The following is a 25,584-nucleotide window of genomic DNA, read 5'->3' as shown; positions in this document are numbered from 1 at the left end:
TGTAGCATCTAAATTAGCTGTGGTGTACTTACCTGGCAAGGGGAGACACCATGATCATTAGATGTGGTGGGTGGGAGCGATGATGCATCCAGTTTGGTGCTGTGTTTGTCAACTGTGACCAGCTACTAGGTTGAAGGGAAGTTCACAAGCACTCTAATCAGAAGTCACATGCCCAGAGAGTAGTTACTACCATGAAAAAGACCTTTTGCTCAAAAATATGTCATGTCTCTTAAATTTTGCCATGTACCATCATCATTTTCACTCTGTTTTCTTATTGGTGTTTTGGAGTCATCCTAGTTCTGTACAGCTTTTGCTATCAAATAATATTTTCATCTCCTTTGGTCATATGCTATTATTACTCCATGATAGAGTTTGTTAAGGAGACTCCCCCCTTTGTTGTTGTACTTGATCCTTTGATGACCCTATCCATGTGTCTCCATGTAGATATCCGCCCTGCTAACCTCCAGAATCTGGTAGCCAGAGTTATGTTGCCCTGAAGGTGGAGAAGATTTCCTTTGCTGATGGGCCTTTCCTTTATTTACACATCTAAAAAAATTTTTGGGGTTATATTTGTAACATCCTACAGCAATGAACTATAAGGGCTAATTTTTAATGTAAACTCTCAAGTGTGTGGTATTCTTAACAGAGAGATTTTCTTTTTACCTTTTTACTTTCTTCACATCATCCAGCAAATGTATTTGGCTCTATTTCTCAACAGCTTTTTTTTTTTGTAATGGGAAGAGGTCTAGTTGCCCTCATGGTTCAGCTGCCCTAACATTCTGTGGCTGCAGAATAATGAACGGTATGGTGGTCACTTGCATGTCCTACTTGTAAGATTTCCAGGTTGATCAGGGCTCTCATTGGTGGAGATGCTAGACTAGGCAAACTTTTGGTCTGATCTAGGAAAGCTGTTCTTTATGGTCTGATGCCAGGAAGCATCAGATAATCATCAGCAATATATCTGGTTATGCATTTTGTACAAGAAAAAGTTGCAAAGGCAGGAGGATGTGGCGAAGATATCTTTTGCCGGCTGTTGTTGCTTTTGCCTGCTGTCACCTATACAAACGTATGTGCTTAAGACCTATCCAGACACTATTATGAATCTGTATCTCATAAGGCCCTCCATGGTTTTACCCCTTTCCTTCTCTCTCTGCCCTTATCTCAATAACATCCCTGGTTCTGATTGTCACACTTCAAGGTATAACGTTCAAAGGTCTCTTGCTCCCTCAGGATTCTACCATTTCCACCATTCTGACCCATATGCTTGGGACTACATCCCAGAATGCTTGCATGTTGCTATTTCCCTTAGTGCCTTCAAATCCCTCCTCAAAATTCATGTTTTTTTCCCTGCATCCTTTGGAGAACCTTTTAGTTCTCTTGTCCTACTAACTTTGCTTGTAATTAAGGGTGCGAGCACTAGCAATCAGAAAGCATTGTGTGCAGCTATTCCATCTTTTCTTCCTTAACAGATTTTTTGCATTAAGGAAAAAAAGGAAGCAGCAGCGAAAAAACACGGGAGGGTGATGAACTCCACCCCCTATAAATTTCCATGAATGTGGGAGGATAAAAGTTGAAAGCAACTTAAGTTAAGCACATGTAACTGAAACAGCCACACAATGACTTGTGCAGCACTTTAACCCACTCAGTAGTTGAGTGTGTGTAGTTGTTGTCTGAACCCAGGGCATTTTCCACAACGTAGCTTGTTAACTATGCAGTGTGGCTTACTTTTCTCGAACAAGCCATCTTGAGAACCCAATTGTTGTTGGGTTGATCAGGGTGGTTAACAAGCCACACTGCATGGTTAACAAGCCACCCAGCGGAAAATGTCCTGGGTTCAGACAACACACTAACCAATGGTTTAACAAACAATACACGATTCAACAACAACCCACTGAGTGTGGGTTAGCGTGTTGTATGAACAGCTTCATTTCTTCCCTGTTTACCTCTGCTTCCCTTTCCTTTCTTTCTCCTATGTCAGATTTTAGTTTGTAAAGCATCTGTAAGCATCATGTGCATTGATGGTGCAATAATAATAATAATAATAATAATAATAATAATAAATTATTCATAAAGCTTCCATACAGAAATTTTAAAATTTTGGTTTGATGATGTGCTTCCTCGATACTTTGATACACAATTCTTAATGAGAACCCTAGAACAGCTGTTCACTTTTAATAAATGATTTGAGTATCATCTTCAAAATAAAGGTGCTTTATGCATAAACCAAGATTACAACCATTTAAAACATGTACAAAATCAACATGTTCATAACCTTTAAATACATGCATTACATTAAAGAACTGAATATGAAACTGGAGCTGTTTCTGCTCTTGTACACATCTCACTTTCCCTTTCCCCCTGTTTGTGATTCTACTGTTCCTTTGTTCCATATGTTCTTTTTTTCTTAAATCCTCCCTCCAAAATCAATGTGGTAACCATGCATACCACCTTGAAAATGAGCTGACTTGTAGATGGATCTATAACTTTGTATTCTTTTTAGTCATCTATATCTACCTTGTTTCTAATTCATAGCCAATGTTTGCTCTACTAAAGATATACTTGTTTGTGATTTACAGGTTGCACCTAATGATGAAGCTGTGGTAACATTGCTTTGTGAATGGGCTGTGAGCAGTAAAAGGTCTGGCAAGCACAGGGCAATGGCTGTGGCTAAACTGTTGGAGAAGAGGCAAGCTGAAATTGAGGCAGATGTAAGTTGTCTGCTTGTTCTTGGTTCATAATGGAAGATTCATCCCTTGATCCACATAGAACTCTGTTATGAGCTCTGTTTCTGAACTACAATCCAACTGTGCCTCCTTGTAGAGATCCTAACAATCAGGATATTTTAACACGTTGCTTATTCTTGTGGTAACTGCAGTGAGAAATAAATAGTTGGGACAGAAAAGAAAGGAAAAAACAACAACAGTTCCTTATAATCCTTTCCCATAGTTCACCTTGAACTAACTGCTGGATTCACAATCAAGAGCATCCAATATAAACAAACAAAGGGCTTAATTGGGATGTTCAAAACTATTTTTTTTTACTTGGCTGGCTGTTGATACTTCTGCATATTAGAATCACTGTTAGATAATATTGCACACATGGGAGCACCACATGCAAGAAGATGTTTAAGTGAAGACAATGTGTGCATTGTAGATGCATTGTTTATTTAAATTAATAGATCTTTGATGCAAGCCACGGTGCTATCAATCCACATGGTACTTTTAAAAATAAAGTAAAGCAAAAAATATAGCTCCTTGCCCTGATGAATTTACACTCTATATAGCTCCAATGTGTGAGAAAGATGTAATAAAAGTATTCAATCTCTATTGGAGTGGGGGCACATAGTGACCCAGAAAAAGGGGAGAAACGTCTCAGGATGCTATAGACAACTTTATTGTGAACAAGCCCATTGCGTTTCAGCCTCTGACTTTCCATTAGGCCTTTTTCAGGGGGCTGTAACAATACATATACAATGAATGGGACGATAAAGAATTAAGATTACAATTAAGAAAGCACATTGCAAACATGGCCTGTGCATATTTATAAACAATAAAACAGTATTGCATGTAAAAAGTTTATAGAGCACATTGCAAGCAAGGCCTGTGCATTTATTTACTGTAAAATAATTAAAATATTAAATACTCACTGGCAACAGTGTCTGCAGAAATTGGGCTTGTTCCGAATAAAGTTGTCTACAGCATCCTGAGATGTTTCTCCCTTTTTTCTGGTTCATCTTGGATGCTTACCCACCTTCCAGGCACATAGTGACAACAGTACAAATCCTTGATAAGTGTTTGTGTTTCACTCAGCCAATTCTTAATTGACTTTGAATTAGATTATCTTGTTTACTATTCTACATTGACAGCCAGAGATCAACATGTTGGAACTGTTTCAAACACATGAGAGGTGTCCCCTTCCCTCTTACTGGTGTTCTGTGGGATATCTGGGTAATGGCGGAGGGGAAAGCAAACACAATTACATTTATAGCTATGGTGTTGCAGTTCTACACTGATTAGCTTGATCTTGTTTATATTTGTAGCGGTGTGGTGAGGTAGAAGTCTTGGATGAAAAGGAATCCATTTCTTCAGCATCACTTGCTGGATCCAGCCTTCCTGTTTTCCAGAATGTCCTTCTTAGGTTTTTAGATACCCAAGCCCCATCATTATGTAAGTATCATCTTTATTCCAGAACAGGGTGAAGCACTTTGACCTTTTGTCCAGCAACTGAATTAATTCTGTTTTATTACTATGATGATTGTTAGTATATTTTCTTCAGTCCTTGCTACTTCCTGATGTACATTTTTTCCCATTCTTACAAGGCTTTAACTTTCCAAAACATTGTGTTTTTGGGAACTAAAGTATTTTTGTCTTGGGCAATAAAGGAACTCAATGTAACTCTTTGTGTTAGAAGCTGTAGAAAAAATGTTTCTTTCAGCTTGCCTTATCCAGAGAGTTGCAGCATTTAGGCCTGACTTGTGTGTACATGCACAAACACAGACATGCTCACACTATATGCACATACTTATTACACACACAAACATGTTATGGAGTGCAAGAGGGCAGGTCCTTGTCCAGTGGAGGCTGGTGGCTCCGATGTCAACATGAAAGCACCTCAGAGCTCCTTTAGAGTTCTGACTAAAACCTGGAGCAGATTTACTACCCCACGGTCATTAGATCCAGCAGCCTCCACTATCCTTTTCCTCAGGAGCTTGGACTCTAAAATATGACTTGGGGAAACTTCTTGGTACCAGGAAAGCTGCCATTTAAGGCTGCATTTTAAATTATTCCTTTTTCATGGATTTGTATATGCCAATTGATAGGTATAGGTGCAATTTTAGAAATTATTACTGTTATTGAAATAGAAAAATGCATCCAGGCCTGGCATCAGACTTCAGGGGGACCTTGGACATGGTGCTGCCAATGGCCACCCTGCCTCCCCACCCCACCGGCCACCTCTACCACCACCTTCTCCTCTTCACCTGCAGTATCTCCTCCATTTTACCTGCTTGCCATGGCCTCCCCTCCCCCCCCACTCCACTGGCCGCTTCTGCCACCACCTTCTCGTCCTCACCTGCAGCCTCCTCCTCCATTTTACCTGCCTGCCATGGCCACCACCACCATTTTGACTGCTCGCTACCACCTTTACCACCTATTCACTCTCCTCTGCCTCTCCCTCCCCAAATATTTTCAGCAGCACTTTTCAATGGGGGTGGAGCTGGCGCTTGGCTGACTGTACCTCTCGCTTGCCATCTTAGATTGCTCCAAGAAGTGCAATGCCTGACATGTTAGGTAATCTAAGTTGATGGGGAGCAAGTGCAGAGCTGAGTGCTTGCTGTGCTTTCATTCAAAAGTGCCGCTGGCTCCCATGTAAACATGGTGTGTGGCTGAGTGGCTATTGCTGAAGGCAGTGGTGTGCATTTGAATGTTGCCTGCCATCATAGGGTTTCTGAGCCTGTGGGCTCTTGGCAGCTGTTTCACCAAGCTGATCCCTGACGAGAGGCCTGCATACATCTCATCACAGCAGGGAAAACTGTGACCAGGTAGCTTGTGTCCTTGGTCTAGGCACTAACTTCAAGGCCCTTTGGTTCTCTTTCTTCTTATGAGTCTTTACCATTAAACTAGTCTTGGACTGAACAGCTCTTCAAATAGAGCAGGAGTGAGCAACTTGTGGGCCTCCAGATGTTTTGTCCTGCAACTTCCATCAGCCTTTGCCAGCATAGCCAATGGTGATGGGTGATGGGATTTCAAAATATCTAAAGGGCTGCAAGTTGCCCACAATGTCTTGAAATAGAGGACTGTCCTTTGTAAAGTAGGAGACATGAACCTTGGATTGCTCTTTTAGAGTTCTGAGTGAAACCTGGAGCAGATTCACTGCCCCATTGATGTTGGAGCCATCAGCTTCCATTGTGTTCCACATCATGGTGACTCTTGCCATTTAACCTGTAGTAGTCCATAGTGTAAATGCATTGTCTTGAAGGGCTCCAGTTCATGGTCGATTATTCTTGCAACTAGGCTTTCAATAAGCCTCAGCATTTTCAAAAAATGTATTAAACTGCATGGGGAATTGTCAAACCCAAACCTGAGTATCTTTTCAAAAGTGATGCAGGACCTTCTTAAATGGGCTGAGACTACGAAGATCTGAATGAAGTGAATAAGAAGGATGTTTTATATCAAAAATAGCTGCTTGGATGTTTGTGTAGTCTTAATTTGAATCTTAATGGGCTTCTTTTTTTCTTTTTCTTTTTAAAAAGAAGAATTTTAACCCGCTTGAATCTAATGGGAATTGATACAATCTAAATCTTTCTTTATTGGTAGCTGACCCAAACAGTGAATATGAGAAGATAGAATTTGTGAACCTGGTGCTGCTTTTCTGTGAATTTATACGGCATGACGTTTTCTCTCATGATGCTTACATGTGCACTTTAATATCGCGTGGAGACTTATCTGTCACTACAGCCTCTAGATCACGCTCGCCGATGGGGGAAAATATGGAGGAACGGTATTCTAGGGAACAAGATGTGAAATTGGAGGTGAGAAGTTTGTTGTATTTTGTTCCTTTGCTTCATCTAGGAAAACAAAAAACCCTGATGTCCACTCTTTATATTTAAAAAAATCATAATTCTGTTATGCAGACAGCTTGTTTTTGTGCTTTGAATTATCGATGTAAAACCTAATGTAGCCCTTTAAACAGAGCACTCATTATACTAGCAGCACGGGGGCGGCAGTGTGGCTCCCTCCTGTACTGTCACGATAATCTGAGCAGTTCGTATTTACTCCCCAATTTCCAGGCAGGAGAAGATGGTATGGGAAGGAAGAGCAGTGTAGATTCATCTCATGTGGCCTGTGGCTTTTTGTGTAATTTTGATGATTACGGGATAGAATTGCCCTGCAGTTGCCCCCATGCCATCAGAGTAATATGAGAAGAGGACCTATGCTTACTGTAGGTTTTGTGCTTCTAATAATGAAGAATACAAGAAGAGCCATGCTGGATCAGACCAAAGGTTCATCTAGTACAGCATTCTGTTGACATAGTAGCCAACCAGCTGCCCACAGAAAACCCCCCACAAGCAGGACATGAGTGCAACAGCTCCCTTCCACCCATGTTCTTCTGGTATACATAGGCATACTGCCTCTGATACTTGAGGTAGCATATAGCCATCAGGACTAGTAGCCATTGAAATCCTTATCCTCCATGAATTTATCCATGGAAGATAAGCCATCCTATTAAAGCCATCAAACTAGTGTCAATCACCACATTTTGTGGAAATGAATTTCATAGTTTAACTAGGCACTGTGTGGAGAAGTGCTTCCTTTTATCAGTCCCAAATCTCCCACCACTCACCGTCATGGGATGACCCCAGGTTCTAGTTATTATGAGGGAGGGAGAAAAATGTCTCCCTATCTAGTTTCTCTACACCATATTATAATAGTTTTTCATGTTCCCAAGTTTTTCTTTTAAATGAGGTAATAGTGTTATGTGTATGAAGAAGTAATCTGACAGATTAAGCTTAAAAGGTCATTTGTGGCTCATCATGGTCCCAGGTGGCAAGGATGAATGAGTGAAAAATGCCTGTTGCATGTGTAACTACTACTACTACTACTACTTCTTCTTCTTCTTCTTCTTCTTCTTCTTCTTCTTCTTCTTCTTCTATCACACCTTTTTTCCTCCAAGGATCCCAAAGTGGTGTACATAATCCTCCACCGCTCCACTTTATCCTGGGCTGGGCTGAGAGTCTATGACTTGCCCAAAATCACCCAGTAGGTTTCCATGGCTGAGTGGGGCCTAGAACCTGGATCTCCTGACTCCCAGGCCAACCCTTTAGGCACTACACTGGCTCTCATTTGCACTTACATAGCTCTGCTGGATCAAGGTCCCTTTATTTATTGGAGTCAATAATAGAAGCTGTCACTTTTGCATTATTTTATATATCTGTAGATGAAATTTACAGGAAAGTATATACTCCCTTAAGGCATGGGCCAAATTTTCTTTTGAACTTTAGTGGCTTTTGGTTTCCCCACACCCAACCCATCACCAGGTGAAATTCAATATTGTCCATCCACCCATGGAATGGACATCATTGGGAGAATCGATTTCCCTCTCTTCTTGCAGTCCCCTGTGTGCCCCCAGAAGAGGGAAGGCAAGTCCTATTGTGTGAGTGGGATAGTTTTAATTATTTGGAACCACAGGAAGATCTATTTCCAACTTTTAATTCTGCAAAGTTTCATTACAGCAGTAACACCAATGCAACTACTTGTGAGCTTTGTCTCTATAGATAAACTGTAATATATGATGCCTTCAGCAATTATACATCCCTTTAGAGATATCAAGATGGTTTTGCTCCAGCCTTTCTCTAGTGTGATGTAACTGATCCCATAGCAAAAGTAGATATTGCCCAGGAGATTATTTATTCATTGTAAACAAAACATGCAGTTTGGCTTCTTGAGTGGAGTCTCTCTGAGCTTGTTATCTTTATTTTTTAAGTATGACTTCTAAAACAGTATACTTTGGTCATTAATTATGTTGGGAGCAGAAATGTCTTGTTTAATATAAGGAATAATTTGTAATTTGCATCTTAAACTGGGTGGTTTTATTTTGACAATGTGCAGCCAGTCGCCCAGGGTTTACATCATTCCAAGGTTTACATCATACTCTGACTGGTGTTTCTTTTTTCTCTTTGGTGATCATTAGGAGCATAGTATTATGGAACATATGTACATTGACTCGGGAACTACTAATATTTTTGATGACGTAGACAAGAATGACTTTAAGACAGACTTTGGTTCGGAATTTCCAGTAGGTTTAACTTCTGATTTTATTTTTGTGGTTTTTTTTTTTTAAAGATCCATTCTTCATTTTCCTACATATATCAGCATGATCTGACACTTGGAACACCCTAACCAATATATTCTTCATTTCTTTTAGTATTACCAGAGTATCTCACCTGTTTTCTCCATAGTCAACTTTCCTTCTTTGAAAGAGCATCATATTGTTAGGTTTACAAAAGCTGTCTCATCTGTTTCCACTATGGTAAACTTTACACCACTCCCACTATGTTCAAAATGTTACTTTCATGAACACATCATGAGTACTCCAGCATGACCTCATATTACTTAGACCTTTGTGTTCGCCAATTTGCTGCTTGAAATGTTAACACAACTTTCTGACAATGTTGGGTTTTGCCCTTATTTGTTCGGGTGGTGTGGATGGCTAGGATAGCTACAGCACTGTAGTATCACAGTAAGCATTCACAATGACAGGATGTTAAAGAGTAGTGTTCTGAACACTGAGAGATCTCTTGAAATAGGCAATACTGACTAGTCAGTCATCAGTGGCCAGAAGGAAAGTGATGTTCCAGAGATTAAAGTTCTCTCATTGCCTAAACCAAAAGCATGTTAAATCAAACCATTTCAAAGTTCTACAATGTATTATAAAGAGTACTGTGAACTTGCTCTTGCTAACATAGGAAGCATTAGTTCATAAATGGCACTAAAGCACTGAAATAAGTGTATTTTTGAAAAATCTTCCTCTTACCCACACCATCCAAGGTCGTTTGCACTTATATGTGGGGCTTGTTGAATAATTTCATCCCTTAGTTCAGTCCAAGGGACCATTCAGATTTACTGTGTTTTGGGCTATTTTTTAGATCAATGTCAGGTCACCATAAAATGACCGCAAATGTCACCACTTTATTTGAAAATGAGCAGTGAAGGATCTTGCTCTCTGAATCTACCCTAAATTTTCTTAATAGCTGAAAAAATGTCTTAGTAATACTTGCATATTCATTTAATCACCTCTGAAGATACTCTGTTATGACTATGCCACCTTTATTAGGATAAGTAGGTACCTAAGTTATGTTTTCTTGACATTAATTTCTTGTCAACTCCCAGGAGTTGATTGCAGGAACAGGGAGGTATTAGGTTGGACAGAGAGCTCACAGTGGTTGTGATCCCAAAGAAAATGTGTTTGAAAATAAGATTGGCTGAAATAATAACCAGTTATTATTTACAAATAAAGGATTTGCCTGTATCTTTACTACTGAGCACTAATCCTCAGATTAGAATACAAATGGTTTAGTTATTGCATATTTCACTCCAGTTAGACCTCATACATCAGCAGTGCCTCTTTTGATGTAAAATGAAGTTATTTCTGTAAAATGTTGTTAATAAATTAAATACATAATTGGTCATACCATAAATTCATGGATATTTCTGTTTACAATATTAAATGTTTGTTTTACATGGCTTAGATTTTTTCTCCAATGCCTGGGGAGTCTTGTGAGAATCTGAATTCCATATCCATATTAGACAGAAGAATTGCAATGAGTAGTGAAAAGTCTATGAAGAGGGAAAAAGTGAGGGAGTTGATCTTTCCATCAAACTATAATCTTCTTCGCCATTTGCAATATGCAACACACTTTCCTATACCTCTGGTAAGTAACCATTTTCCATCTTTGATTGAGTTGATACAAGCTTGTACACTTGCAGACCAATTGTATGACTACTAGGAAGCATGTTCTACTACATTTAATAGGCTTGCTTCCACCTAAGTTTGCATTGGACTATAGCCATAATTACAAACAATTCAGCTGCATTGGATATCAGTCTTTCGCTGGCTTCACCTTGCTAAATCTCTCTGAAACAATGAAAGTTACATTTAATTGTGACTTAACTTATTCCATGATATGCACTGGGACTTAGTCATGATTAACATTACCTGGGTTGGGATTTATATATCTGGATTATATAAAAATATCTTTAAAATATGTATATTGTTTCTCAAGTATGTCATGCTCTTCAAACAGATGATATCTTCATGTCAATTGTATCCCATTTTTTAATTTGGTGTGCAAGGATAATCATTCTCTGCTGGTCAAATTCCCTGAGCCTGTTCACATGATCATGGAGGGGGAAATAAGTCACTGACCCTGTTCAGATGACACACTAAGACATGGTGGTTAAGATTTTAAGCTAAACATTATGGCTTAGTGTCTCGTGTGAACCATGCCTTAGCGTATCATGTGAGCCATTCCCAAACATGGTGGCTACATAAGCAGTTTAAACATGCTCACTAACCATTTGCTGCAAAAGGGTTAGCAGACTAATCATGGCTTAAGTGTGTTGTCTGAACAGGCCCACTGTGGCTTATTTCCTCCTCTGCGATCATGGAAACCTAGTCCTTGTGTCTCAAGAACAGGCTTTCTCTTAATAGCAATATTCTGGCAGGGTTTTGTTACATGCATTTGTATGTAATGTTAGGCATTAAAGCACCTTTCCCCAACCTGGTGCCCTCCAGATGTGTTGGACTGCAGGTCCTATAATTCCCAGCCTACATAGCCAATGTCGCATCTGTCCAACACAGCTGGAGGGCAACAGGTAGAGGAAGGCCAACCTAAAGGTTGGAAATCCGTAGATGAGTTTCTTTTTTCCTTTTTCTTTTATTAAACATAATATAATAAACATAACAGTGCTCCCCCCACCTCGGGATCTCATTCTTGTTTCCAAAAACTCATAGTTTCATCTGTTGGTGGATCCCCCCTTCCTTTAGAAAATACAAACTCCAGGAACTTTTTCCATATACTCTCAAAATCATTCATTTTTACTATGCCTCTTTTCATTTTTATATTACATGTCAATTTATCGTTTATAGCAATGTCCCACACTTCTTTATACCATTCTTCAATACAATAATCTCCTGTAATTTTCCAGTTCCTAGTTACTATCAACCTCGCAGCTGTCAGCAGGTTCGTTATCAATTCTTTCATTTCTTTATTACATTTAAGATCATCATGCAGTGAGAGTAATGCAATCCTTGGTGTAACTTCTACTTTAAATCCCACAATCTGTTCAATCTCATAAAACACTATCTTCCATAACTTTTGCACATGTATACAATCCCACCACATATGTAAATACGTTCCCTTTTCTCCACAACCCCTCCAACAATCTGCTGAAAGCTGTTTATTAATCTTATTTAATCTAACCGGAGTTAAATACCACCTCCATACAAGTTTATAGTAATTCTCCTTTATTCTTACTGACATATTTCTCAACACTCTCTGTCTGCATAGTCCATCCCACCTCTGATGTCCTATTTGTATCTTCAAATCAGTCTCCCAAACCATTTTCCCAGCAGATGAGTTTCTGATCTGGTGCTTCCTATGATTAATTTATCTGAGTCATACCTTAGAAACATCTGCGCTTGAGGTGTTCCTGTGCAATTGGTCACCAACGTAACCATTATGATTTACTTTTGCTCCCACAATGGGCACTTTAGCAATAATAGTAGTGCAGCTGCAGAAAGCACAAAGATGTGGTGTCTTTGAACAACTTCATGTAAAAATAATAATAATAATGTTAATACTTCGTCGGTTAAGATTTGTACACAAGCAAGTCCTTGCTTACACACTCCTCCCTCCATGCTCCCACACTTCATTTGATTAGCAACTTCCTGGCTTTTGGTAACTCATAGTTTGCCATTGCATCTGAACAGGAAAACTGAGGGATGCCAAAAGCCAGGAAGCTATTAATTAAATAGAACACAGTAAGCACGGGATGCAGTTCTTTGGCTCAAATGCAAAGGTTCTCAGCTCCTAGCACATGTTCACTGGAGAAAGGGTGTTTTCAATGGTGACATCCTAATTCTGGAGACTCTTCTGTTTTTTGGGTAGCAGGTGAAGCATTTATGATTCCCAGGGTGTGGTTTTTTTAATGTTGGTTCCAATCTACCATTTTTAGGCGGCTTCCTGCTGTTTTAATTATTGTATTTTTACAATACAAAATTATTTTGTTTTTACTTTTTTAATTGCAGGCCACCCTGGGATTTTCACTGCAAACTGAAGAGTGGGGTATAAATTTAATAATAATAATACCAAACCATTGCTTGACATTACATCTGAACTGACCCAGTCTGTGTGGTTTCATGAGTTCCGTGCATCAACCGTGCACAACTCTATGAACAACCCCCTCCACTGAAAGAAACCACTTAAAATGTTTGAAAAGTGTCCAAACATGCCATTTCAGCTAAGTGAATACGATTGAGTGAGGGGGGAGTTAGTGAAAGAATTGTCACTTGCTATTAAATACTTCAGGAACAAAACTCAATATATGCCTTTGACACTTGAGCAACAAAATCCTATACAGCAATAACAACTAGAAATGTATATATTATCTGGGGTATTATCAATCCTTTCCCCTGGTACACAGTATAGCACTTTGCTCTAAAAATGCAGTGCTTCTGCAGCCAAAGCCCTACCTGAAGAAAAGGTGTGTGGGGACTGTGCATACCAATTGGGAGACAACTGCATTTTTAATTTGAAATAAATTGACCTTCTGGAAAGGCCTGCGGTGTCTCAACTGAAACATCAAAGTGCTCTGTCGGTTCTCCAAACATCTCCTGATCATCTGGGAAGGCACTTCTATCTTTACGTGATCCAAATGTCTTAGTCACTTTCAGTCTAAATGACTTTGAAAGATAAAAATACAAAATAGGGTCCAAACACAGATTTGACACACCAAACAGCAGCGTGGATTCTTTGGCTTTAAAGAGGGTTTGACTGAGAGAGCAGTCTGTGGTTATAGCTTTGCTTTGGCTCAGAGTATATGGAATCCGAACGATGTGGTAAGGAACGAAGCAGATGACGTAGCTTGCAGTTACTAAGAGTATGTTCACCAGAGCTTTTTTAACATTGTGGTAGCTTTCGTTGTGTTTGTTTTGATAGAGTAGTCTGATCACCAGGCAGTTAGAAATTAGCACCATGGCTGAAAAATTTAGAAATATTGCAGTACATATGAAATTGGTGAACACATGCCAGTCTCTTCCTACTTTTGTTTTGAAGTCAATACAGCCCACAATGGGTGTTTCTTTGATTTCTTTGATTGGAATGGCCATGTTTGGCACCGTGATCAAGAGAACCATTGCCCATACTACTGCTGATATCATCTTGGCAAAACCAGGTTCCTGGATGCGATAGATTTTGCACCGGTGTATTAACTGAAGGCAACGGTCCATGCTTACGAATCCCAAGAATATGATGGACAAGTACATGTTGAGATACATCAGGCAAGCTGTGACTTGACAATGGAAAATTTTCAGTTTCCAAGGGGCAACTCCTAAATCAACAGTGATTTTCATGGGCAAGGCAAGGGTCAGCAAAAAATCTGCTGTTAAGAGGTTAATTAAGTAGACATTCATGCATTTGCGATTGTGTTCTGTGTGTGTGAAGGTCCAAAGAGCAAAGCAGCTTCCGATGAACCCGATAAGAAAGATCAAGTAATAAAAATAAGTAAATGGCTCCATTTCAGAATAAACATTGCATTTCGTATAATTTGTTAAAGACATCTTAGTTGCCTTTCAGGAGAAACAAAGTGTGTGTGTTGCTCTGAAAGCCAAAACCTGAGGGTGCAAAAGAGACAGAGAGAAATAAAACAAAATTATTTTCTCTGAACCATGTTAGAGTAAATGACCATCATGATTTCATTCTGTGGTAATTTTATTGAACGTGTAGCCATATTCTCATGAAGCTCAAACACATTTGCACATATTAGGTTTCTGTATTTTTTAAAAAATATTCTGGTACAAGTTTATTTTTAATGTTCAAAGCAACCCTCAGAGTGATGCATAATTTAAAACAATAACACATTAAAAATACAACAGTATGAAAGCAGAAATAGAGCCTCCTTTAAAACATACCAAAGAGCATGAAAGTCAATCAAAGGGCTGACGAATCAGTGCAGCTTTTACTTCCTCTCTAACACTCCCACAGAAGTGAGTTATACAGTTGGGGTGCTGCCACAGAAAAGGCCCTGTCTCTTGTATCCATTAATATAGTATTTATAGATTTATTAAATCTATTTAATAAAATAGATTTTATTAAAGGTCGTTACACACAAGGGGTTTTATTAACTGTTAGTCATAAATAATATATTATATAAGAATTGTACATTGTTTTATAATTTTAAATCGTAAATTTTAATTAATGCCTGTCTGTTTTTAATGATGATGTCATTTTTTATTTTTGAAATGGTCAGAAGACTTATTCAATAAAGCTTCATTCATTCATTGGTGGTGGGACACACAACAAGGCCTCTGATGGAGATTGCAGGTTACAGGCAGGTTCATCAAAGGCAATCTTTCAGATATCCTGGCCCCCAAACCTTTTAGGGCTTCGTAGGTCAAAAACAAATTGGAAACCAATGGAAATCTTTATATAAAAAAACAAATGTGAAACCACCTCAGGGTGCTTGGTGCCCCGTGGAGGCATCCCAGCACATGCAGACTCTTGAGATGCCTCCAGGAGACATGGCTTAGGCTCCAAGCCCTGTCTCCTGAAGTAAACTCCGTGGAGGGCTTCCCCCTCCTGCTACCACATTTTGGGATTGAAGATAACAATGGCGATCCTCCTATGAGTCTGCACCAGCAGTGGAGGCCTCATGGGCAGTGGGCTTTGGAACTCACCTGCGTAGGTGAAAGTGGTCACTTTCCCCATGTGTGGTTGAGTCCCCTACTGCTTCAATGTCCCTGTCTCATTCCTGCAACAGCTTCCTCCCTCCATTGGAGAAGCGAAAGGGATTCCGCTGCTTCTCCTTTGTGCCCTCTGCCTCCTTCTCCCATTGTAGGAAGGAGAGAGAAATGTAGGGGACTTGGTCACTTTTCATTTGCACACCCCGCCTCTTTACCTCATTGCGGGAAGAGGCGGGTTCTGCAAAGAACTGGGCAGAACTAACCTACCATTGCTCTGCAATTGGTGGAGCAATGGCGACTAGACTAGCTTTGCTTTGCTGTGTGTTTTCCTAACTGGTGCTTGGATGAGGAAGAAAGTGACATCAGGTGGGCATGGGCACACCCACCTGATGTCATATGGCCTGTGGAGGACTGGTGGTGGTGGGGCATCCAGCCTCCCATCCAAAATTATTTCTGCACCCTTGTTATATGGGCTGTAAAGTACATGCCAAGGTCTGGCCATTGCAATTTGCACTTAGCTGTAGTTTCCATATACTTTTCAAGAGTAGTAATCTAAATAAGTAATTAAACCAATCAGTATGGCTAGATAAATCTTCCACAGGAAAGGGTGCAGCTGGCTCACCAACCAAAGGTGGGTAAAGGCACTCCTGGCCACTGCACCACCTGGTACCAGCAGAACCAATAGCGCTCCCCAGTTCCTAATGTAGCTCATTCAGCAAAGCAATCAGGGCTGTTTCTGCCCCCAAATGAGACCTAAACCCATATTGGAAAGTATCCAAGTAGTTGGCTTCATCCAAGAAAGTTTGAAGCTGCACCACCACCACTTGTTTGGAAAGTTTACTTAAAAAGAAGGGTTAGAAACGTGTATCGAGGGTGGGGCGAACCAGTGAAAGCTACTTTAGCAAAAATCTTACAACAGGTTCTTGAGTTGGAACATAACCCGTTTTCAAAGAAGAATTTACAACCTCCTTCACCCAGTTGGTCAGCCCTCCTCTGACAGTTCTTATTAGCCATGATATACATAGTGGTTGGTCTCGTTCCTCCACATCCACAGGCTGAACAAAGTAAAGCTCATCCTTCAAAATTGGACAAGTGGTTGCCTCAGTTACCTTGATAGAATCTACCCTCAATATGAAGTCCCAGTTGGAGCAGATTAGAGCAATTTTATCAGCAAATCATTTTGCAAAGTTGTCACAGTGGGTTTCTGACAGCACACCAGCAAGCCCCCAAATGGGAATGTTCTATTGGATTTACTCAGTCTTTCTCAACCACCACTCCAGTCATCTGTCCCACTGCAAACCTAGTAGCTTTTATATTTTCTGTTATATCGTATTACATTTTGTGTATGTGGTCTTAAGAGATTTTTAATTACAATGCAAGAAAGGTCCCATGTCCCGAATGTGTATATAACATTTCGTATTTTGATAATCTAATGTTCTCTAGAACTAATCTTTTACGTAGCAGTACTGGCAATAACTATTGTTAGAGCATGCACGCTGCAGAGGAAATGGTTATTTTAAACATTACTAGGAAATGAAGCAGTGTAATGGTTTACAGATGACAAACGCTGTATCCTGAGCTTCCGTTTAGTGTATCATACAGATCTCTCTCACACATTTGCCCTGTTCTTAGTGTCACAATGTTCTTGATGGAAATCTAGGTTAAATGTTGCCTGAATTGTAAACGTGTGCAATCAATTTTATAGAGCTGATAAGTTGCCCAAAGGGGGTGAATCAATCTGCATTTTTGACAGTCTCTTACTTGAAATGCAAATGGTTTTAAGTGCAGACAGTCTTGCAATATGTGTGAATATACACATATCCCACCATTTTTAGGGATAGAAATAAAAGCGGCAGAAATGGAAAAGTGGGATTAAACAGGACCCAGCTTTAATGAAGCAACCTCATTTATAGAATTAGTTAATGAGGCCAATGCTGTGATATAGATTCCCCACTAGAGCCACTTGTAACAGATCTTAGGTGTACCATACCTTCAATACTGGAAGCAGCTAGTCCTCCTTCGTGAGTGGCTTTAGCCTTCTAGTTATGTGCTCACTCACACTCCCCTCTCACTCAGTATTCTTCTGCTAAAGTGGTGACAAAAAATTAACAAAAATGCAGCCAAAACAGACAAATTTAACAAATTAAAGATCCCATAATCAACCCAGACCGCATACAGGAGAGGGAACACTGCAGGATAGGTGGCAAGCATGCCATCAATGCCATTAAAGGCAACAACCCACCTTACCTAGCCCACCCCCATAAAGAATTTCAAGCCAATGCCCAAGGTTCTCTTTTATTTATTCAGTTGGGTTGGGTTGTTCCTAATGGACGCCAATCTAAATGGGCATCACAACAGATTTAAGAAGTTCTTATGAGAGACTTCGGGATAAGCCCCTCACATTGGATGATGTAGGCCTTGTAATTATGACAGGACCATCCCCTGGCTTCAGCTCTCTCTTCATGCCTCCCGTAAAAATGCAGCCCAACAGAGATATGGGTGGCATCTTTCAGTGAGCAAGTGTAATGATGAATCACAAGGGTTTGATCAATAAATGATTTCTAGATCACTTGAATGGAGTATATGGTGATTGCTCTCATTCTTAATGGGTGGGAATTTTATGGCTGAGCCACACAAGATGTGGGAGGTCTGTAAACAACTCTGCAGACTTCCACCCACCCCACCTCTCTCTCTCTCTCTCTCTAATGGCTGCTAAGGAGCTTTGTGGACAAAAAGGTCCAGATCAAGGTTGGGCAACTTGTGGTCCCCCAGTTGTTGGCCTGCAACTCCTATCATCCCTCCCTACTTGTCATGCTGCCTAGACCTGAAGACATTTGCAGTAGAGTAGCCTCTAGAAGGCCACATGTTGTCCGCCTGTGGTCTAGATGTTGTACTTGTATCTTCTCACCTTGCACAACTCCGATGAGAAGAGTTGTACAAAACTCAAAATTAATTACGTGTTCATGTCAGTAGCCATTAACAAAGATGACTAGGACAAATATTTTTCATGCTGAGTGAAGCTGAACATTAGAGTCTTGGGCTGGTGCTATATGATAGTGGTGTGGCATTTCTTAAGATATGTTTCAATGAATGCAATCAGCTTGTAATCTGACAAGTTTGGAAGCTAACTCCAGTAGGACCAAGGGAGTTGTGGTGCTGCACTATAAAATGAATACAAAATGGGTCTGATTTATGTCGAAAACCAGTTAAAGATATGACAGCATTTGCATTACATCCGAACCATGTGGAAGTATGCTGTCTGCTGACCTTCGTTATCTCTTGTATGTTTCGTCTAGTGGCTTACAAAGGTAGATCCTTCTGTTAAATTTTAATCTAAAGGATGTAACCTGAGTACAGTGGTAGAAAGATTGAATAAAACTGGCCTTATGTTGTAACATTACATTTATCCTCAGCAATTACTAACTCTGAGGGTGCTTTCAGATGGATTGTTCCTAGTGGTACCAATCAAAATAAATTTATTTCCTTAATGGATTTTCTGTAGTAAGGAAATCTGAACCCCCTCACTGCCCCCATCAGGGTGAGACACATGGGGTATGGATGTCTTTAGAGTAAGGATGTTTTTGACTGTGGCGCCCCATCTCTGGAACTCCCTCCCCAAGGAAGTGTACCTTCTAATCCTTTAGGCAGGCCAAAACACTGCTATTCTCCCAGGCTTTTAAAGTATTTAAAAAAATATTTTTAAATACTTTTGTGAATCCTACAGCTTGCTTTAAAAAAGGAAATAATATGCACAAGTTGCTGGGGAACATGGATGGGAGGGTGCTGTTGCACCGTGTTCTGCTTGTGGTTCCCTGGTTGACAGCTGGTTGGCCACGGTGTGAACAGAGTGCTGGACTAGATGGACCCTTGATCGGATCCAGAAGGGCTCTTCTTATGTTCATAATAAAAAAATTCCTCTGGAAGCACCCCAATAGTTGAAACACCTTGAAACATCTCACATTTAAAGTTGTATTGTTAAGTGAATCAAATCATTCTTAGCCTCTCACTTTTACTGTACTCCTGTTTAGATTTAGATTTGATTTTTTTTATTGTATCAAATGTTTAATCTTTATATATATCACTTTAGAATCTTCTTTGGACACCGTTTATAATTTAAATAAAGAATAAATGTTTGACCCATAACAAGGAAGAAACCTTATTAATTGGAGAAAATACTCCCCCCCCCATCATCTTTGGGGCTGACTTTGGAAAGTGGGGCTATAAACCTCCATTAACAATTGTTGGAATACCGTATTCTTCCTTTTGAGAGAAAAAATCAATTTAAGGCAGTTCTAGAGGGAATTGCACTTTGGCCCTAAAACAGGAAATACTTGATTTATCAGCTCTGTGCACAGAAGAACTAAAGCCATAGTATTTTTTCACAGTGATTGGCATACTTTCATTAAGGGAGTAGTATTGTCTTGGTTATAAATACTCACTACCTACACAGCCTGTATTTTGTATTTGCACAAAGAATCATAATGGCCATGGTAAAAATAAAGTAAAAAGATAACATACCTTCTTTATTAGCTGCTGTAGTTAAAACCATCAAAGATTTCACTTAAATATTCTGTTGAATGCTGTCAGGTGAGCTTTTTACCCGGTGACATGCTGCTATTTCTTCATTTGCATAACTCTTCTTCTGACTTTGTTGCTCTTTATTTAGTTGGTAGCTTGTAAAAGAGAGAATTTCTTGTGGCTTTCAAAATTTGCCAGATGACGTATATGAAACCAGAAATTGACTGAAGAGGTGTGTTTGTGTGTATGGGTGTGTGTAAGTAAATGCTAGCTCTTATTGAACTGCAAAAAAAAAAAAAAGTTCAAAGAGTGTGTTGTGGAATTACACTTATTTCCCCCCCTCATGATAGGGTGGAAAAGCCAAGTTGCTGCAGCAACTTGTAAGGCCATTTTTCTCTGTATTTCCCCCCCCCCCCAATAAAACAGCATTGGTGGTGGGGGAGAAAAGGAATTTGGGAGAATGAATTTTTGAGAAGAGGTGATGCTGGGAATCTTTATTGTGAATTTAATTTTTCGAAGATGAAATTAGTTGGAGGGAATCTGGATAGGAAATGAATATGTAAAGGCTAAACATTTTCAGTACACCAAAGTGTTGTGCTTCAGTTTGCTTGTTGAATGAGAATATAAATGCCTGCTGACTTCGAAGAAGGGTTCAATAGTTTTGTTTGTACCAGTGGCCAGACAGATACTGCTGGAAATTCAAAAGCACAGAGCAAAGGAGGTAATGTTTTGTTTGAAGCATGTGATATTCAGAGGTAAGCTGCCTCTTAACATGAAGGTTTCATTGAGGTATTATGGCTAACGCCTGACCTTAAGGCCTGTTCTCCATGCATATGTCTAATTAGTTTTAAAGCTTCTGAGGACCAGCGCAGGCAATACTTTAAATCTGTATCTTGCAGCTACATCTGCTTTAATTTTTACTCTTGAGTAGTTCAGGGGACCTGATCCAGATCAACACCCCTGTGCCAACTCTAGAGTAAAAAAAAAAAGTGTAGCTGCTCGATATGGGTTTAAGGAAATGTTTGTTTTGACCCTGAGTTATCCCATGTGTTGGTGAATTTCTTAAGCCAATTATGCAAAGAGGGGGAAAAGGTATTCCATTTTAATTTGTTTCTGCCACTCTTAATGGGTGCTTCTGCTGCCATGAGAGGCTGGGAGGGGAGAGAAACAATTCAGAGCATGGCATACAATGGCATTGCAACAAACTTTGGTTCAAAGGAGAGTAGTTGTATGGTCTAGTGGTTAGAAGGACTTGGGAGACACTTTATCCACCCATGAATAAACTGGGATTGATGATGTTTAGGACCAAACCTCACCATTGTCTTGTGCTCATTTTGCAGCTTTGGGTAAGTAGTTTGTAGATGTCTAGTCTGGCATTGTTTCTAACTGTGGCCACCCACATGCCCCTGGGAAGCTTACAGACAGGGCATGAAGCAACAGTACCCCCCCTTTGTTGCTAATACCTGGTATTCAGAGATATACTCCCTCTGAATATGGAGGTTCAATTTAGCTATCATGGTTGGTAGAAGGAGCTTCCATGGGCGGTGGTGAAATAGGTTTGAGGAACTTTGGGTCGGTCAAGATGAAAGACGGAGTGTTGAGAGTGGGTGGACAGAATTGGTGAGATTTCTAGCACTCTTTAAAAAAAAAGAAAAGGATGCACGTGCTGCCACTAGAAATAATGCAAGAATTGAAAATGGAAGGAAAACAGCTGCCACTACGAACAATGCAAAGACTGAAAAACAATAAAAACTTGAATGCTTCCAACAGTGCTGACTATACCACTAGAGGGAGCTGGATCTCTGCCTCCCTGATGATCTTAATTGGCTTCCATCAAATCTAGGGGCTGCTGCGAAAGAGACCAGTCTAATTCCAAATCAAGGTGCATGGAAACCACACAGTTTCCAGTGGCGTATTGTTGAGATCTCAAAATGGCACATTGTAATGGAGGGCTGTTCTCGTGGCCCACCTAACCTTGAGCACCAGACCTGCCCTTTCCAGATAGCTACTTCAGCTTCATACTGAATCTTTTAATCTTCCGCCCATTATGAGCTGCTGGTCACTGTGGGTCTTTCTTTGATGCTTATTATGCAAGTTCTCTCATTAGTTCCCTATTTTGGAACTCTGGTAATTTTGCTGTGCTGAGTGAGAATTGAGCTACAACCCTATTATTGTCCAGCTGACTCCAACCTAGTGCACTCTAGATATGTCAGACTATATCTCCCATCATCCTCAGACATTGTGATCATTGGGTATGCTAACTGTGGATTATGGGAGTTGTAGTCCCAATATTTCTGGAGGGCTTGAGGAACGGTGTTGGAGCCTATATTTACAGAAGCACTAATCAGTCTATGTACCTCCTATTGGCCTCATTCCATGGAAAAAATATCACCACTACCAAAATTTCACTTGTGAGGGAAAGCAGATAGCTGGATCTGTATTCCCACAGTACACCCAGAACCCATTCCTATGAGGTTTTTTTCTTTCTATTTAACTTGAAGTATCTGATTTTAGTTTTGAGGTAAAGTTCTAAGTGTGCTGGTTTACGTGAAGGTACTTTGTTTCCAGATGATGAAATGATGAGGCGGAGCGGAAAGATTTTCTACTGGAAAAACTCAATAGTACACTTGTAACTGCTCTGATTAGTGATGCTTTCCAGTCATATTTTTAAAATTATTATTATTATTTTTAAAAATGGCCTTTGCTGAAAAATAAATGTTTATTTTATTTTGATACAAATTCAAGCACAGGTAGCTCACGTCTGTATGAGTTTTGAATACATATATTAACAAAATTCCGAGTAATCAAGCAAAATATTCAGTTCACTTAAAAGCAAGTTAGAAACCAACTCATGTCCTTGTATCTGTGGGTCAAACAGATGCTACATTATAACACAACACATGTGGACAAAGATTTCCAATGCTTTGTTAGCAGCGCAACTGATCTACATTGCAGACATTGAATAAGATCCCGGGAACTGTGCAATTTGTTGCACATACATATTCAAGCGGGTTTGGTCTTTTGTTTCTTGAACAGTCTCCCACTGCCATGTAGGAAGCCCATTTTTTAAATGGGTGACAGTTTCAAAAGTAGTTGGAGATGCAGCCTACTGTTTTAAAGGGAGGGGAATACTAGTGGACGTGCACAAGCTCTTTGGATCCCAATCAATGAATAAGCCACTCAGCTAATATCTTGACTATAAGGCTCATTATAGCAGTGATTGTTCACAGTAGAAAACTTGCATTCTCCTGAGAAAAAGAACTAGGATCTGGGGAGGAATCAGGTAGAAAGGAGGCAGGAGTTTTTGAGGAAGGAGTAAAGCAAAGTTTATTTCAAAAGACGAGTGGTGAAATGGAAAGACATGTTTCCACAATCTTGCTGTGAACTTCCCAAGACCCTTTAAGAGTCTTGAAGAGAACAGGGTCAGCTCATCCGCTGGTTGAGTGTGCTTGGTACTGTCCCTGAAGACAGTGGAAGTGGGGTTCAGACAGATGTAGTAGGGACAGAAGAAAAAGTCTCATGGGCAGCCACCATAGTACTGTGCTGTGAATGCATGCACAGCACTGTGCTGGCAAAAATGCTATTGCTAGTCCCATTTTTTTGGCATAAGCTCTGAGCTATTGCTCTGTTCAGGAGGATAGATAGTGGGAAGAGAATAATTGGTGGATATCTTGCAATGGAGTGCATGTATGGGGTGGCAGCAGAGGCAGGGCCCAGTGGAGTCAGAGGTAGGTAGCTGCCCTTGATTTTTTTTTTGCCTCAATGTACAAAAATATTTATCTGGGTTGTCTTAAGGTGGTTCCTTGATCTAACCATCTCCCAGCCTCCTCAGCATATTGTGAATAGCTTCCTTTAAGAATTTATGAAATAACCATTTCACAGATTGCATTTGACTTCCTCGATCTAGAGTTTTCAAATTCCTCAGATGTCTTCATTTTGAGGTGCAATTTTTGGTACAACCGTTCCTTGAAAGGTTGGCAAAGGAAGAAATAAATAATAGGATCAAGGCAAACATTTGCAGCCGACAACAGTAGAGTAATTTCCTTTACGTAAAATAGAATGTTTTGTTTCTTGCAGTTGTCATGTGGTGAAGTTTGACTTATTGTATATGGAATTCTGCTGATGTGGTATGGAACAAAACAAATTATAAATACAAACATGATGGTGAAAATATTTCGATTGGTATTTCTCTTGGAGTTTTTCTTGAACTTCCGATGGGAACTATATATCTTCTTTGCTATAGAGCTGTAAAAGACTATTAGGAGAAGAAACACAATCCAAAAAATTCCTAGGCACACATAGTTCGAAGCTGTGTGCCACTGGGTTCCAAGTTTGTTTTTGAGGTCCATACATTTCTTTGAACTTTCTTTGGTAGGAATTTTATTTGTTAAAATACTATTGGGAAGTGATATAAGCATATTTAGTGCCCACACGACTATGCAGATGATTTTGCTATAACGAACACTGTGAGCAGAGGCAATGAACTGAGGCTTCACCACTTTGTAGCATCTGTCAAAGCCTATGAGTCCAAACAATGTTATGCTAATATACATATTTAGGTAAAAAATAACAGCAGAGAAACGGCAGACAACAACATTGAGCTCCCAAGGTCCAATTTCTGAATCGGCAAAAATTTTAAACGGGAAAGTTAAGCTCATGATGAGGTCAGCTACGACTATGTTCTTGAGATAGACAATAAAGCTTGTCTTGTTAGGAATGTGCAGGAAAACCCAGGCTGCAACCCCATTTAACAGGATTCCTCCTATACAGATGATCCCATATGCCAATGGGATGGCTTGCTTTTTTATTATTTTGCTGTAAGTGCAGTTGTTTTCTGAAGTGTTGCTTGAATTCTGCATTTCTAGTACACTTTCAGTTCCTACAGAGAAAGAAAAAGTTGAGTGTAAGAAGAATCCCCCATGTTGATTTCTTGTGTGAGATATTAGGATAACTTGCTAATAGCCAGCCGTCTCCAACCTAGTGTCCTCCAACCTAGTGTCCTAGTGTCCTCCTGGTATAGTCCAGCATTTTGGACGGGCACCAAGTTGGGGAAGATTGCAGCAGTACAGATATAAAGGCCAAGATACTGCTATCTTGGGACATCACTACAAAATCAAATACACTTGTAGACACTGTTCAGACGACATGCTAAACCACGGTGGTTAAGCATTTTGATCTAAACATTATGCCTTAGCCTGTTGTGTGAACCATTCCCAACCATTGTGGCTACATAAGCACAGTTTAAACACGCTCACTAACTATTTCCTGCAAAAGAGTTAGCAGCCTAATCATGGCTTAGTGTGACATCTGAACAGGGTCATAGTGAATACTTTTTGCAAGAGCAGCCTATGTAACTTTCAATTTTTCTCTAGTGAGGCAGTCTTGTGCCTTTCTGCAAGTTAGAATTTGTATGAGAATTTCATTTTTGCTTGCAAAACGTGCGCACATGCCCGAGTTTGAGCACAAGCATCTGTGCTGAAAATATTTGCAGATTGTCAAAGACATGCTTGGTGCTGATTCCTAGTTTGATTTGCACAAGTTCCATAATTTGCACAGATTTCCTCAGATCTGAATTAGCCCTGCCTTCATCTATGGAGGAAATTTATG

General features: G+C 39.9%; 3 protein-coding genes across 4 annotated transcripts in view; 1 reads left to right on the top strand and 2 right to left on the bottom strand.

Annotated features, from left to right (window-relative positions):
- Positions 1-25,584, top strand: part of MED12L (mediator complex subunit 12L) — a 212,547-nt gene that overhangs the window by 56,432 nt on the left and 130,531 nt on the right. The window contains exons 11-15 of the mRNA XM_063132125.1: positions 2,577-2,708; positions 4,040-4,166; positions 6,315-6,529; positions 8,689-8,793; positions 10,247-10,429. Coding sequence (XP_062988195.1) covers positions 2,577-2,708; positions 4,040-4,166; positions 6,315-6,529; positions 8,689-8,793; positions 10,247-10,429 — 762 coding nt within the window. The remainder of the gene's footprint in view (positions 1-2,576; positions 2,709-4,039; positions 4,167-6,314; positions 6,530-8,688; positions 8,794-10,246; positions 10,430-25,584) is intronic.
- GPR171 (G protein-coupled receptor 171) lies at positions 13,183-17,517 on the bottom strand. The gene is made up of 2 exons (XM_063131475.1): positions 17,450-17,517; positions 13,183-14,391 (listed from the first exon to the last, which is right to left on the bottom strand). The coding sequence occupies exon 2, from the start codon at positions 14,335-14,337 to the stop codon at positions 13,306-13,308; it is 1,032 nt and encodes a 343-aa protein (XP_062987545.1). The 5' UTR covers positions 14,338-14,391; positions 17,450-17,517; the 3' UTR covers positions 13,183-13,305.
- Positions 23,674-25,584, bottom strand: part of P2RY14 (purinergic receptor P2Y14) — a 39,842-nt gene continuing 37,931 nt past the window's right edge. For both annotated transcript variants that reach the window (XM_063132071.1, XM_063132072.1), the window contains exon 3: positions 23,674-24,856. In XM_063132071.1, the coding sequence (XP_062988141.1) occupies positions 23,838-24,836 (999 nt within the window). In that variant the 5' untranslated portion in view covers positions 24,837-24,856 and the 3' untranslated portion in view covers positions 23,674-23,837. The remainder of the gene's footprint in view (positions 24,857-25,584) is intronic.

Source organism: Elgaria multicarinata, chromosome 8, assembly GCF_023053635.1.
Source record: "Elgaria multicarinata webbii isolate HBS135686 ecotype San Diego chromosome 8, rElgMul1.1.pri, whole genome shotgun sequence".
NCBI lineage: Eukaryota > Metazoa > Chordata > Lepidosauria > Squamata > Anguidae > Elgaria > Elgaria multicarinata.
This window is presented reverse-complemented; position numbering and strand designations above follow the sequence as displayed.

Coding starts and splice junctions, on each gene's coding strand:
- GPR171 (XM_063131475.1), bottom strand. CDS start 14,337: ATGTCTTTAACAAATTATACGAAATGCAATGTTTATTCTGAAATGGAG.